This window comes from Saccostrea cucullata, unplaced genomic scaffold (genome assembly GCF_032062105.1).
Source record: "Saccostrea cucullata isolate Sc308-1 unplaced genomic scaffold, CSIRO_AGI_Scuc_v1 ctg6533, whole genome shotgun sequence".
In the NCBI taxonomy this organism is placed as follows: Eukaryota; Metazoa; Mollusca; class Bivalvia; order Ostreida; family Ostreidae; genus Saccostrea; species Saccostrea cuccullata.
The window spans coordinates 20,761-34,775 of NW_026928686.1; the positions used below are offsets into that span (position 1 = coordinate 20,761).

Sequence of the window (14,015 nt, forward strand, 5' to 3'; positions counted from 1 at the left end):
AATAAAATTGCTTGATACAAGTGAAATTAAATTATACAAAATTAAAATGTAATGTAAAGCAAAATTAAACGATTTTGATAACTAGTGTTGACTGTGTAGGCGACATCTCCATATGAAAGATTCCCGAGTGGGACGTTAAACAACATACAGTGAATCATCAAGTGTATGCACTGTACTTGTATGGGTTTACTTTTTGATAATTTTTATGACATAATACTTAAAAGATGCTTGTTGTTTAGTCCAGTCTGGTATATTCTATTTCTACACCCTGTACTGAAACACTTTGACAACTCCTTCGTAGTATCCCACCCACAGTGTAGATTTGTATAGGGACAGTGTGGAGGGATAGTTCACTTCATTGTCTGTCAGTAAGAACTTCAGGAACTCCCCGTCAGGACTCAGTAGATGGATCTGTTTGTTCCGTGGGTCATTAACAAGGATATTACCGAGGGAGTCACACACTACACCATGTGGACAAAAGTTCTCTGCCAGGTTCTGTCCACGGTAGACAGACTTCATACGACCAGACGGAGACAAAATCACTAGTTCACGAGTAGTGTGACTTTTACGATTCACAACACAGATATCACTGTTACTGTTCTGTGTGACACTGTATGGCTCTGTAAACAGTCTAGTCTGACCGTCCTCCTGGTACTCATACTCATGGATGACATCACCTGTCACTGTGATGTGGCTCACCAGACGTCTGCTGTGAGACTCTAATTTGTGATCATCTGATACCTCATCTGTTAAGGTGACCAGTAGTCCTCCGTCCACTGACTTACAGATTCCATATGGTACCAGTGGATCTGTACTGATGACTGTCGAGACAGATCCTGATGGTGACAGACAGCTGATAGAATTATTATCCGCGTCAGTGAAATAAACATCACCATTATCAGTCACACACATGTCATTAGGAAAAATACCAAATCTATGTTCTTTTATGCCTTGCCTATTGATTTTTTCTATGTATTTTGAATTTATTTCATGTATGTAACATTGGTCTTCACTGATTGACCCCAAACCGTGCATTGCTTTATCTACATATTGAAAGCAGTTTATTTGAGTAACACCAATAACATCTAAATTCAAAGTTCTTCCAACCAAAGGTGCAAGAAGGTCTTCATTGATTTCACCTCTAACGAACCTCACTGAATGTTCGCAATTTGTTATATGAACCTCTAATTCAGACAGCATTTTTGTCAATTCTCTGTGGTTGTCAATCAAGCTGTAATCAGACATGGTGCTGTTGTTCTCCTCCATGAATTCTACTGTGTCAACAATTCCTCTTTTCGTCTTCTCTAACTCAGATTTCACATGATTCAGCTCATCATTCTTTTTAATCAAGTTGTCTTTCATTGTCTTTTCATGCCGTATTCTGATTTCTGTCAGCCTGGCTATTATATCTTCGTAATGCTTCTGTAGTCTTTTAATCTCAGAATCGCATAGTTGTTTATTTTCTGTGATCTGTCGTGGAATCTTCTTTAGCTTCTCAGCAAGTGTATGTAGATTTTCTTCCTTAATCTTCTTCAAAAATTTCAGCAGACCTCTCCTCCTTTGGGTGGCTGCCGTGGATATGGTTTTCCAGTTATGATCTCTATGATTTGATTTTGCGCAATCACCACAAATAAATTCATCACAGTCCTCACATATCATGTCAATAGGTAATTCATGAGTTCCACACATTTCAATGTGCTCTTGAGGAGAGCCCAGTGGATATTTTTTGGTGGTATTGGCAGCCATGTTTGTCGGGTGTTGCCTACCTGAATGTCCTAGTTTTAGCATGCAAGTAAGATAATTATGATAGCGATTGTGATGTCGGACTTTAATTTTATTCAATATGACACCTAGATGAGCAATGAAATGCAAACACACAGGTATATGCTACAACATGTAAACATGAGATATTCTTTTGAATTCTACAAAACTAGATATTGAAGGTATAAATAAGGCGTTCCTGAGAAAAAAAAATACACGATTAAAGATATTGATATATGCCGTTATTTACCTTTTCACCAGTTTTAAACTTGACGCTAATGATTTAAATTGTTTAATAAACAGAAGTGTCTTATCTAATAAAGTAATAAAAGAATTAATTTTAGAGCTCGGTAACACTAGATCCCTAATTTCTCCAATTTAAAAAAAAGAAAAAATTTTTAGTTTTACATTCCACTTTTAAAATTTTGACACCCTATATTGTTGCCCAAGCTAACAAGTTCATGAAAATTAATGGGTAATTTATAGTCTATCTGTGCACATTTTTTAAACGTAAAGCTCTTTTCCCTGTATAATTTAAAAGTTCCAATTTACGCCCGCAGGAAGCAATTTCTTTTTTTTTGGGGGGGGGGGGGCAACCATATTTTTAAGTTGGCGGCCCTATCAACTACCAAAACTTTCATGCCAAGCAAAAAAAGACATCAGACGTTTTTCTTGAGGGGGCACAAGCAGATATGGTAATATTTTATATGGTAATGTTTCTATGCTTAAAAACTTTTCTGCGGTGTACTATATCGGCAAAATTAGGGGGGGGGGGGGTGGGGGGCACACATCCTGTAAATTAAAATTTATACCAGCTGAAACTATATTAATGCTTAATTTTCTCTAAAATTAAGCATACCAGGATCTTCATTATTTTATATCCTGTCAAAACTAGAACATCTTATAGTACTTTGTACTTGCATGTTGTGTATGTCCTTGATTTCAATCTGACCAATTAGAAACTTATGTTCTTCATGAAATGTTCTGTGTGTCACTAAAACTAGTCTACTTTTGTGACTCAACCAAATACTTGTACCATGAAGCTAATACATTGAACAAATTTCAATCTGCACAGTATGAAGATGCTTGCAGTTTGGCTAATTGTGGTCATGTAAAAATCTTGCTCATAACTATTGAGTCAGTGGTTTGGGCTATGGCTTTCATATTTCACAAATGTATTCCTTGTGAAAAACATTTTTTAGGAACCACCAACTTTGACCTCTTGACCATCACGTTTGACCCACTTTTACACAAGAATTCCAAACTATAGCCTTGTCCATAACTTTTGAATTGTTGGTGCTAGGGCTTTCATTCTTCATATGTGTATTCTTCGCAAACAGGGCATATGAAGTTTGACCTACTTTTCAAAACTTTAACCTTCAAATTGGTAATACATGTGTATCTTGTGAATGAAAAGTGATAAGGTTTTCATATTTCATATGTATTACTTGTAACAAGACCTTTCTTAATACGCTATGATTTTTTACCTGTGACCTTAAAATTTGACATCTTTTTTTTCAAAAATTTTAACCTTGGTCATAACTTTTTGAATGAGAAGAGATAGGGCTTTCATATTCCATGTGTTTTACCTGTGATAAGACCTTTCTAGTACACAAAAAGTATACACTTTTTTTGAAAGGTGGCACTGAAGCTCTCTGGTTGTCCATCCTATTTTTTTTTCAGATCTGTGAGCTACAGATCTGCAGCTAAGATCAGAGTTAAAAGAACTTTACATAACTTAGTCTACTTGAAGAATCAGACATAAAGAAATAAAGGAAATAAAGTTACAAACATCGATTTTAATAAGAAAGTGACACAAAATGTATAAAACATGAAGTTCCTCACTCAGGAATTGTTAAAACACTGAAATTGACAAATTACAGAAGAAATGGCCGTACATTGTCCTGCTAACAACAATACAGTCACTAGAGGTCATTGACAAATGACTAAAAAATAACATCATTTATCCTGGTAATAATGAAGTCACTGAGTCAATATTAAGTTTTTATGTAAAATTCCTGTGATCTCTCCCTCTGAACACATTATACAACCATGACCTTGGTCTAATGACCTTGACATCATGACTTTGGCTTGGTTTCCTGGTCGCTGACGTTTATGATATAGATCACATCCTCTGTTGGTTCCACTGGCTCGTCATTCTCGTACATGTAGGATGACGCAATGGCTAACACAGAACCGTCAGGGCTGAAAGCTAATGATGCTATCCCCGTGGGGTACCTGCAAAGAAATGTTACATGAACTCAATATAAGAGCAAAATGTTATATAAATGACATCATGTTTTAATTGAATTATGCAGCTATTATTAATATTTTCAAGGAAATTCACATATGTTAATATGCTATTCATTATAAATTTTTGGGCTTACATAAAAACTCAGGTGTAAGAGGGAAAAGTTATAAAAATAACACAGTGTGTATATTAAGTAATATGACAGTATCTCACTGTAATTGTATCTTCAATGAAATTCGGAAATAATATTAATTTCTTGGCTTAAATTTCCATATTCGAATACTGCTGTTTTTTTTTCCAGGATAAAATCTATTTAAAGAAAATTTCTTTTCACCTATGAAACTGGCAAAGTCTCTTTTTGTTAAATCCGTCCCAGATGTTGACAAATCCATCTGATCCTCCAGATGCAAACGTGTTGTGATGTGAGTGGAAGGCGATAGCGTTAACAGGGTAAATCTTCTCCACGCCATTCTCTTTAATTCTGTGACATTTAAATGCGTATTTCCTCTTTTGGACTTCTGGACTGGGGTCTAAATACTCCACGGCAACTCTCCCTTAAATAATAAATATAATACTCCTGTCAAAGATCAGTTGTAGATCTAAACATAGCATATCCATGTTTTCATTATTACAATTTCTGAGCTCTTTAAAATTTACATTTACACCACTTCTGTCCAAGCTTACCCTCTATAGAGCTGAGTACATATCCCTGTTTATTTGGGAAGCATCGGATACAGCGAGTTTGATATTTGAGACTGGACTCTCTTCGCTGCTGGACATATCCCATGTTCCTCAGATCCCAAACCAGGATCCGTCGTCCAGCAGTACCGACCACAAGTCTATCCCCGCACACAGACATTGTGTATACCTGCCATAAAAGTCAAGATAGTGACACTGATTAGGACAGACTTTCTGACAAATATCCCAGTACATATATAGATATTCTCCTCATTTAAAAGTATCAACTAGTGGTTTTCTATTGTACAAGTCAACATTATGATGCAAAGTCTTTCCAGCATCTTTCACAATACAAATTTCAACTTTCTCCTTTTTTAAGAGTTTACATGAATTGTACAGTGGCAAATCCTTATTAGCATAAATTTGGAAGTATTAAATGGCAAATCCTCGACATAATGTTTTAATACTAAAATTAAGCAAACCTTTATCATTTATCTGAATTTTGTAGAATACCTTGTCGGGTTGACTGAAGGAGCCCGCAGCACACGGCGCCCGGGGGTCCCAGAGTTTGACCGTGGAGTCCCAGCTTCCCGTGATGATGACGTTAACCTCCGGACAGTACTCCACGCAACGGATAGGATCGTCATGCTGACCTACATTCTGTTCTGTACAGAAATTTATAGTGTATCCTTTACTAAAACTACATTTTAAATTCAAAGGTGTGACTTGATTTATATGATGATCAACTGTTGCTCTACCTCTAATTTGTTTTTTACTCAATGAACTCCATTGAATACAGAATAGACATTTAGAGTCAGGAAATATGTAGAATTTCAGATTTTCAGAATTAATGTATATTATTAAAGAAATTGATTCTAATGCAAGACTAAGATGCATTTATTTTACAAATGTCCCATATCAGAGGAGAGACAACTCCAAATAGTTTATGATATATTGCAAGGAGATATTTTAGGATAAGTAAAATATTTGCTTTTGAAATATTTTCATTAAAATATTTGCGAATTAAACACTTAACAAAAAGTCCATTTTATTTTTGGCCTTTTTATTTTGGAGTTAAGAATACAAATTTATATGCTGTCACTCAGCATTTGTAACTGGTTGTACTTTTTAAACAGTTGTTGACTGTAGATATATACAATTACTAGTAAAGAAAAGACTCATTTTAAATACAGTAAAAATATACCTTCTGTATCTTTTGATAACATACCTGTGCTAGTGTTGAAGTCAAACATTTTAAGAGTACAGTCTAGTCCCCCACTGTAGGAGTGCACTGCATCCTAGAAAGATCAAATCAAACTGAAGCAATAAATTCACAATGTAATCAAAATGAAAATATATCTATAATTAATTTCAAATTACCAACATATTATAATCCCCTTTAACTTCTGTACATTTATAAGTTTCTTGTCCTTAGCTTAACTCATTACTAACAAATCTATTTCATTTATATTCTTTAGGTCTAATGTAAATAAAGAAATTTAAATCCTGGCTCCTATGCCCAAAAGTCACAGGATTTCACTTTATCAAAAGAAAATATTAATAAAAAAAAAACAGTGAGACTGAATTTGAAATCAAAAGTGAGCTCATCTAAGTGTTACAGCCCCAAGTATGGTCTAGATGACACTTCACTGACTTACATAGAAGCAGCAGTCTAACACAGGCTCAGCATGGTTGTACTTGATTCTCATGTTGTTGGCGATGACATCATACAGTCTAACGGTACAATCCCAGGAAGAAGCCAAGAGAAACTGATTGGTCGTGCCAAACTTAACCGCAGAAATCCCATCATCAGGGGCATTCTTTAGCTTAAACTCATTAGGTGTTTCTGCCATTGCTGGAAAAAGATTTTAAAAAATTATATCAGATAATAATTTAGTGTGCACAGAATGAGACAATAAGCTTTGGGTTTTTATTCCCTGTGAGCTGAGTAGAAAGTTAATGGGTTCAACAGGTTTATCAATTTACATAGAACTTGATTTTCATTTAAAATAAAAATTTCAACAAAGTATTCTCTCTCTCTCAAATTTCAAGTCTAGAACAAACTATGTTAAATTTATTTTTTCAAGTTTACATTTTTTTTTATTCCCTTGACATTTTTGGTAAAATTTCTCATCAAAGTCAAAAATTAACATAAAATTTAGTTTACTTAATTTTGTATTTGAATGCTGCAATTCACAAATCAACTTTCTAAAATCAGACAATTTTGTTCTCTGAATAAATAAAGATGTCTCAATTTTGACAAAGAAATACTGAAATTCTACCCAAAACCATAATTCTCCCTGCATGTATTTTACTCAGAATGAACCCCCTGATTGGCAATATGTACATTTTCTACCACTACTAGAACAATTGAAATTTTCAACTGCTATCATTAAATGTTACTTTCACAGGTCCGGCACAACATCTTGATTAAGCTATATAGCTTGATTTAGCTTTATAGCTTTATTAAGCTATTCAGAATAGCTTGATTAAGCTATTTTATCACACTTTTTCTCAAATGTTTTATTTTTTCAGCATGTGCAAAAAGTCGCACCTTGGTGCAGTGGGAATATTAAACTTTGAACTCTTCTGAATACAATGCATGTAAAAATCACTCACCAAATTGCGTCTCCTTGAGCATGTTGAGAGACTTTGAACTCAAAGTTTTAAAAGTTTGGGGGCTATTGATGAGTGAACACACAGTTATCTCTTGAATGAAATTATAAAGGTGGTCAGTTATGGCCAACAGGATAATTGATTGGTAACAGTTCAACATAATGAGAAGCAATCATACTTATCCACGCCTCACCGCACTTGATATAATAGTGCAGTTACTCAAACAATGGAAATTCATCTTTTGCTTAAAAATATTCAACAACAGCTATGTTAGAACTTTCTATGGTTTAGGTTGTATTTTTGATAGCCATAAGTACATATATGCATAGTCAAATACTTGCGACTTTTTGTTTACTTCTTTCTAAAAACCTTTTTGTTGAAAATTGCATATAAATAGCTTTATTAAGCTATTTTAAATAGCTTAATAAAGCTATATAGCTTTTTAAAGCTATATAGCTTAATCAAGCGATTGTGCTGGACCTGTTTCACGAGTTTTGCAAAAGACAGTAAAATACAACATAAAATAATAGCGAGCGAAGCGAGCTCAATAGACTAACGTGTACGAACAGAGGAAATTCGGATTGAAATCTGTACATACGTCAGCCAAATTCTCTGTGCAACATTCCCAGAATTCCTGCACTACCCAATGTCCTTTGCGCGAATAAATCAAAAATAGTAAAAAAATAAAGGAACATTGCTTCTTACCGAAATCTTAACGAAATGATTTTGCCTTACCTTATTAAAAAAAATACCCCCATGCCACAACACCGACTTTCACCTTGCCCTTCGGAAATGAAACAAATGACGTCACCGGAAACTTACGAATTTTGACGAAGTCATGTCGGTTGCTTCCGTGAAACTCGGATGTTGCGGTGCATAGCAACATGGTGGCTAAAATATAGCAACAACTTACTTGAAAAGAACGATTTAATGCAATCTCTATTCCATAAAACCTAAGTCTGGTCCTAAGTCAACAGAACTTTTTATCTGACGTCATACTTTCGTCACTTCAACGGTTCGGGTATTTCCGATTTTGTCGGAAACTTCCGAGAAGTTTGGAATCTCGATCCCGAGGCTTGGGAAATGATTTCTTTTTATTGTTTTGTTTTATTCTTTTTTCTTTCTTTTTCTTGATAGACAGGACATGTGTAGGTTTATGATAGTAAATAAACTGCGCTCACCCCAACAGTCACACCGTAAAACATATTATAATATACAATATACAGCTTCTTTTTCACAATACAAATTTAATAATAATAATAAAACAGACGTGTGATTAAAACAAATTGCACCACACGTGGATTACCGTACAGTTTTCCCCAAGACGTTATATCTCTAAAACACTCGGTAACTACAGTATTAAATTAACGCAAATTATTAACTTTGAAATACAAAATTCGTGTTTCGTGAGATAAAAATTATTTAGAGCCTATTATTTAGTGCAAACATTTCAAATCAATCTTACAATTTGTTTTCTTTTTCACTACACCGCCAAAATCTAAAATAGGAAACTCATGAAGTGAACGAAAAGGTAAATGTGAACGGACACTTATTAAAAACCCGGAATGATACCTTTACCACGGCTGCAGTTTACAGTTTCAAAGTTTAAAATAAAAAGAAAATCACCACATTTTCATAGCAAAATACTTGTATTGCTGTAAAAGATTAGGAGGCAAAATTTCGGTTTTATTCTACCAGTTTACAGTGTAATCACTTGGTAATGAGTGTTTGATCTAAAAAAAAAAAGGGGGGATTTTGCCAAACATGCAGTATATCTTATAGCCTAACGAAATCACAAGGAAAATAAACAGAGTCAAAATATAATTAGCTTTATATAAACAAATATAAACAAAAATGACCGCTTTTGAATTACTGGGGTTCAATCAAGTTGTGCATCTCTCAATAAAAACACAAATTATAAACACACAAAAAATGATTATAATATTCAATTGATACCAGACAAATAATAACATTAAGCATTATATTATCTATGTCTTTGTTTGGTACTCAGTCTTATTTCGAGAAAGTTTTAATTTTTTCCACGACCAGCACGCATACTTTTCCCCTTTTAGCGCCTCCATTCAGGGACAGCCTAATCGTAGAATGACCCAGTTTTCAGCTTCGGCAGATAACGATGGACGCTGGTGAAGATCGCTTGTTTCTGGGATTTGATTTTAGCACACAACAAGTAGGTGAATGCATTTTATTACATAGCTACATTTAAACCATTTGTCACTTGACAAAAGTTATGCATTTGCAAACAAAATTTAGAAAAAGTAAAGACACAAAAAATTTTGATCCCGATCTAAAAAAAAAAAAAAAAGAATTGTTAGGCGGATCTAAGAGGAACTCAGATGGGAAATTCATTGGCGTATACATGTGTATTACTTTTTGTACGGTTTTTAGAATATAGAATACATCTTTTCAATCAAATTAAATGACACAAGAAGGTATATTTTTCCTTTTTTACAGATCAAGGCAGAAGCAATAAATGACTCTCTGCAACTTGTAAATGAAACAGCAGTCAAGTTTGACTCCGATCTTCCAGAATTCAAGTAAGTAAAAACTAGAATGTTTATCTTGATTAACTTTATATAGATGGAAAAAATTTTCTCTTCCCTGGAATTAGCTGCAAATGTAGTCCTCTCCTTTTTTTGGGGGGGGGGGGATCAGATTAAAAAAATCGGAGAGGGCTACATTATTGCAGCTACCCTGGAATATACTACTACAAGTGTGTCAAACATTGTTATCTACAGTCAAACCTTGTTATCTCAAGAACTCAATGAAACAATGTAACTCTTAAAGTGTCAGAAAATTCAGGATAATGAGTTTGAAATTTAAATTGGAGTGTGAAAATATTTTATAGAATGTATCATTGTATGGAATATTGTTTTAGAACTCATGGTGGGGTGCACATCCACAACGATAATGTCACAGTTACTGCCCCTAGTATCATGTGGGTCAAGGTAAGGTTACCTGTCATTTAAAGTACCATAGCATATATATTTATCTAAAATTATTTAAATTAGTTTATGAACCACTATACCACTGTATACTGTTAAAATATTTCCCCCCAAACACTACTGAATATTTCCAATGTTCCTAAAAATAGAAAAAGTTTTAATAAATGAAAAATATATCTTATTTCTGTATTTAGGTAAATTTTTGACATCCATATGCAGTTATTAATAATATAAAAATATTATGGACAAGTAATTCAATAATTGGGACATTATTAGTTATTTAGTTATTAGGACCCCATTGGAAATAAGCTCTCGAGCTTTAATGGGTTATCCTGGTATCTATCTAGTCATGTTAAATTATTTATTTATAAAATCTTGATTACCAACTTTCAACTGTAACAAGATCAAGTATAATTATGTGTATTTGTTTTATGTATGATGACATGATACCAAATAAAAATACTATACTATATTAGTACATGATATGCTCTATATAATAAATACTGTTTTCAGGGTTTCTTGCTTTTCTCGATGAGTTAATTTCTTTTAAAAAGCTGAATGTGGAATAGGCATAAAATACTTGATGTGTGTTGATAGGGTAGGAATGTTTTCTGCAACTAAACATGTTTGTATTATTTGCATTTTTTGGACAGGCCTTTGACTTGTTGCTAGATAAAATGAAGAAGGATGGTTTTCCCTTTCACAAAGTGGCATGCATTTCAGGGGCAGGGCAGGTGTGACACCTTTCACATGTACATGTATATTTTATCAAAAAATTGTATCTTAATTCTTTATAATAATTGGAAGTTTTGAATTAGAATTCCTCCCTAATATTTGGAATCAATAGAATTAATAAAAAGGATCTGGGTGTATCTAAATTAAATGTTTTAGTGAATGCTTTGAACACTTAAACTGAAGTAGGGGAGATAAATATAAGAATAAAAATAGGTGTCACTGTGCAAGTACATCTATATCTGCAGGTACTCTTTTCTTTGCAGCAACATGGCAGTGCATACTGGAAAAAAGGTACAAACCAAATCTTAAGAAATCTTGATGACAAAAAACCTCTCCATGAACAACTACAGGTAATATAAAGTATTTTCCCTCCCTCCTGAGTCTTACCCCCAGGGCCAATTCAAAAACAAATAGCATTTGATTTTTAAAGGATTATATGGCTTTATAACATGAAATTACAGAACTGTTTTTCGATCCCTGATTCTCCTATATGGATGGATGCCAGTACAACAAAGAACTGCCGTGAACTGGAAGAAAAAGTAGGCGGTCCCTTGGTATGTTTCATTATAGTCTTCTAAGATTTAATTATCTTACAGTGAAAGCTGTTCATACTTTTGGAAAGTGTTCTGCAGTGCATCTAAAAACATGCAACTCCAACCTCATTGATATTTGGGTAGCTTGAAAGCATTTTAGTGAATGACACAATCTAAAATTAAACCAAATGATTTGTAAGCGGTTAAAGTTTCGAATTCTGCCCCTGAATTATACTACTTTAAAGATATTGATTTTGTAGAAACTAGCAGAAATAACTGGTTCTCGTGCTTTTGAGAGGTTTACAGGGCCCCAGATTATGAAGATTTCTCAGACAAGACCATCTGAGTACAATGACACTGAGGTACAGAGAGTTTACCATCTTCTGCTCTCATAATCATTGTTTTTTTCTGGTCACCTGTTAAACTTAATCTGTATTAATATTGCAGAGGATTTCATTGGTCAGTAGTTTTGCAGCATCCCTTTTGATTGGAGATTATGCTCCAATAGATTTGAGTGATGGGTCAGGAATGAACCTTCTGGACATTAGAACTAAGAAATGGTCACCAGAATGTCTTCAGGTATTTTTAAGTCCTCCACATTTCAAATTATCCTATATTTATCTCCTTTTCAATTAATTGGATGCATGCTGATCATCAGTCAATCAAGATTTGCTTTTTTATTTCATTTTTTATGTCTATCATAGAAGCTGGCTTGTTTCTTTTCTTAGGTTTTGTTTTAGCAGCCCCTTTTCCTTGATCACAGGGGGATGGGATTAAATAAATAGTGTAATGAATTGTGTTCACATAAAAAAATAAGTACTTGGATAATGGGCAAAAAAAGATGATTTACAGAAATTAGTAGATATGTGTATATCTCTCTTTTTTTTTAAAAGGCTTGTGGATCAAACTTGAGTGAGAAGCTGGGAGAACCAGTGCCATCCAAACAAGTCATTGTAAGTTTAACAAGAAATAGCTACTTAACAAAGTCTTCATCGAATTTTTGCCTCATACCCTGCATTTCTAAGGACTAATATTGTACATTGATTTTTCAATCTATTTTTACATGTCTTCCTGTATCTTTGATAGGGAAACGTGAGCCAGTTTCTCATTGGTCGATATAACTTTAGTCCAAATTGCAAGGTTGTGGCTTTTACAGGAGATAACCCAGGTATTTTAGTATTTTGGTAAAATTTGGTAGTAAATAAGTTTTCTTCAATAAGGCAAATATTTTTTTAAGTATACATATATGACCTTATTTTCATAGATATATTTAAGGACTAGGAAAAACCCTCTCATTTTATCTTAGAATAAAAACACGAAAAACAAACATCCTTACTTCTGTAAAAACTGAGAAGACTTTCAGATCCTTCATCCTTTTTCATAATACCTTCTAGGTTTTGTTTTTTCACATATTAATCATTTCCCAAAAAAAATCAAATTTATCATTATGATACAAACATTTTCAGCAAAACATTTGTGCAAAATTTGTCAGAAATGACTTACTTGACGGATTGTTTAAAGGAATGATTGTTTTCAGTGAGAGCTACCTCTCTTATTAAAAGATTGAACGGTTCAAATCACGCGTTATCTAGCGAGATTTTATGAGAGTGGCTTCGAAAATGGATACCCAAGCGAACCAAAAATACTTTAGACGCAGCTTTTGTAGAAAAGCGGTAGATTTCTGAATTAAATCGGTAGGCGGGAGATGGAGTGAAAAAGCGGTAGACTCCCGCCTAAATCGGGAGAGTTAACATGTATGTTGAACCTTAACTGCAAGTGCATTATCAAATCTACAAAATTATTTGTATCTTTATAGCATCCCTGGCAGGAGTGGCGCCTAAACTAGGTGATACAATTGTAAGTACAAGACACTGGTGATAAACATATGTTTACTAGCATTATAAAACCATATCTTTTTTGTAAAAAAAAGTCTTTTATTAGCTCACCTGAGCCTCTGAATAAAAACACCAATCAAATTCAATTGTTGGAAAGTTGTTAAATGATACTCAGTGACCTATAAGGCCCATGGGCCTCTTGTCAAATCACATATTCTTTAAAATTTTTTTACTGCTCCTTTGGATGAAAAAAATTGTGAAAAAATTTAATTCTTTGTAAAACAAATCACACATATCACAATTGTAGTTTTAGTCCATATGTAATCACTTATTATCATACATATTCTTGTTATAGATAAGTCTTGGGTCCAGTGATACAGTTTTCTCCTGGCTGCCGAGTCAGACTGTGGAACTGGATGGCAATGTCTTTGTTAACCCCATCGACTCCAATACTTATATGTCTCTAGTCTGGTAGTGTATTTTTCAATCATTCAGGGGATGATTTTTGACATGGAAAAATATATATATTTATAAATGAATATATATAGTAAAATTAAAAAAAAGATTTCAGTAATTTCACATGAAAATGAATTTGACTCATCAAAATTACATCAGGTTTGTTAGAATGTTTTTACGATGTTCA

At 33.7% G+C, this 14,015-nt stretch overlaps 3 protein-coding genes across 3 annotated transcripts; 1 reads left to right on the top strand and 2 right to left on the bottom strand.

Moving 5' to 3' along the window:
- Positions 1-261: 261 nt before the first annotated feature.
- LOC134278445 (uncharacterized) lies at positions 262-1,746 on the bottom strand. The gene has a single exon (XM_062760765.1). The coding sequence runs from the start codon at positions 1,744-1,746 to the stop codon at positions 262-264; it is 1,485 nt and encodes a 494-aa protein (XP_062616749.1).
- A 1,794-nt stretch (positions 1,747-3,540) lies between these two features.
- LOC134278444 (mitotic checkpoint protein BUB3-like) lies at positions 3,541-8,840 on the bottom strand. The gene is made up of 7 exons (XM_062760764.1): positions 8,772-8,840; positions 6,349-6,545; positions 5,919-5,988; positions 5,204-5,355; positions 4,697-4,880; positions 4,347-4,566; positions 3,541-3,999 (listed from the first exon to the last, which is right to left on the bottom strand). Exons 2-7 carry the CDS (start codon positions 6,541-6,543, stop codon positions 3,840-3,842), a joined length of 981 nt encoding a protein of 326 aa, XP_062616748.1. The 5' UTR covers positions 6,544-6,545; positions 8,772-8,840; the 3' UTR covers positions 3,541-3,839.
- A 443-nt stretch (positions 8,841-9,283) lies between these two features.
- Positions 9,284-13,843, top strand: LOC134278446 (xylulose kinase-like; the record flags this gene model as incomplete). The annotated part of the gene is made up of 12 exons (XM_062760766.1): positions 9,284-9,494; positions 9,779-9,861; positions 10,203-10,272; positions 10,923-11,003; positions 11,268-11,354; positions 11,466-11,558; positions 11,798-11,899; positions 11,985-12,116; positions 12,431-12,490; positions 12,624-12,705; positions 13,354-13,394; positions 13,728-13,843. Coding segments are annotated over exons 1-12 (1,001 nt in total), but the record flags the coding sequence as incomplete, so codon positions are not given.
- Positions 13,844-14,015: the final 172 nt, after the last annotated feature.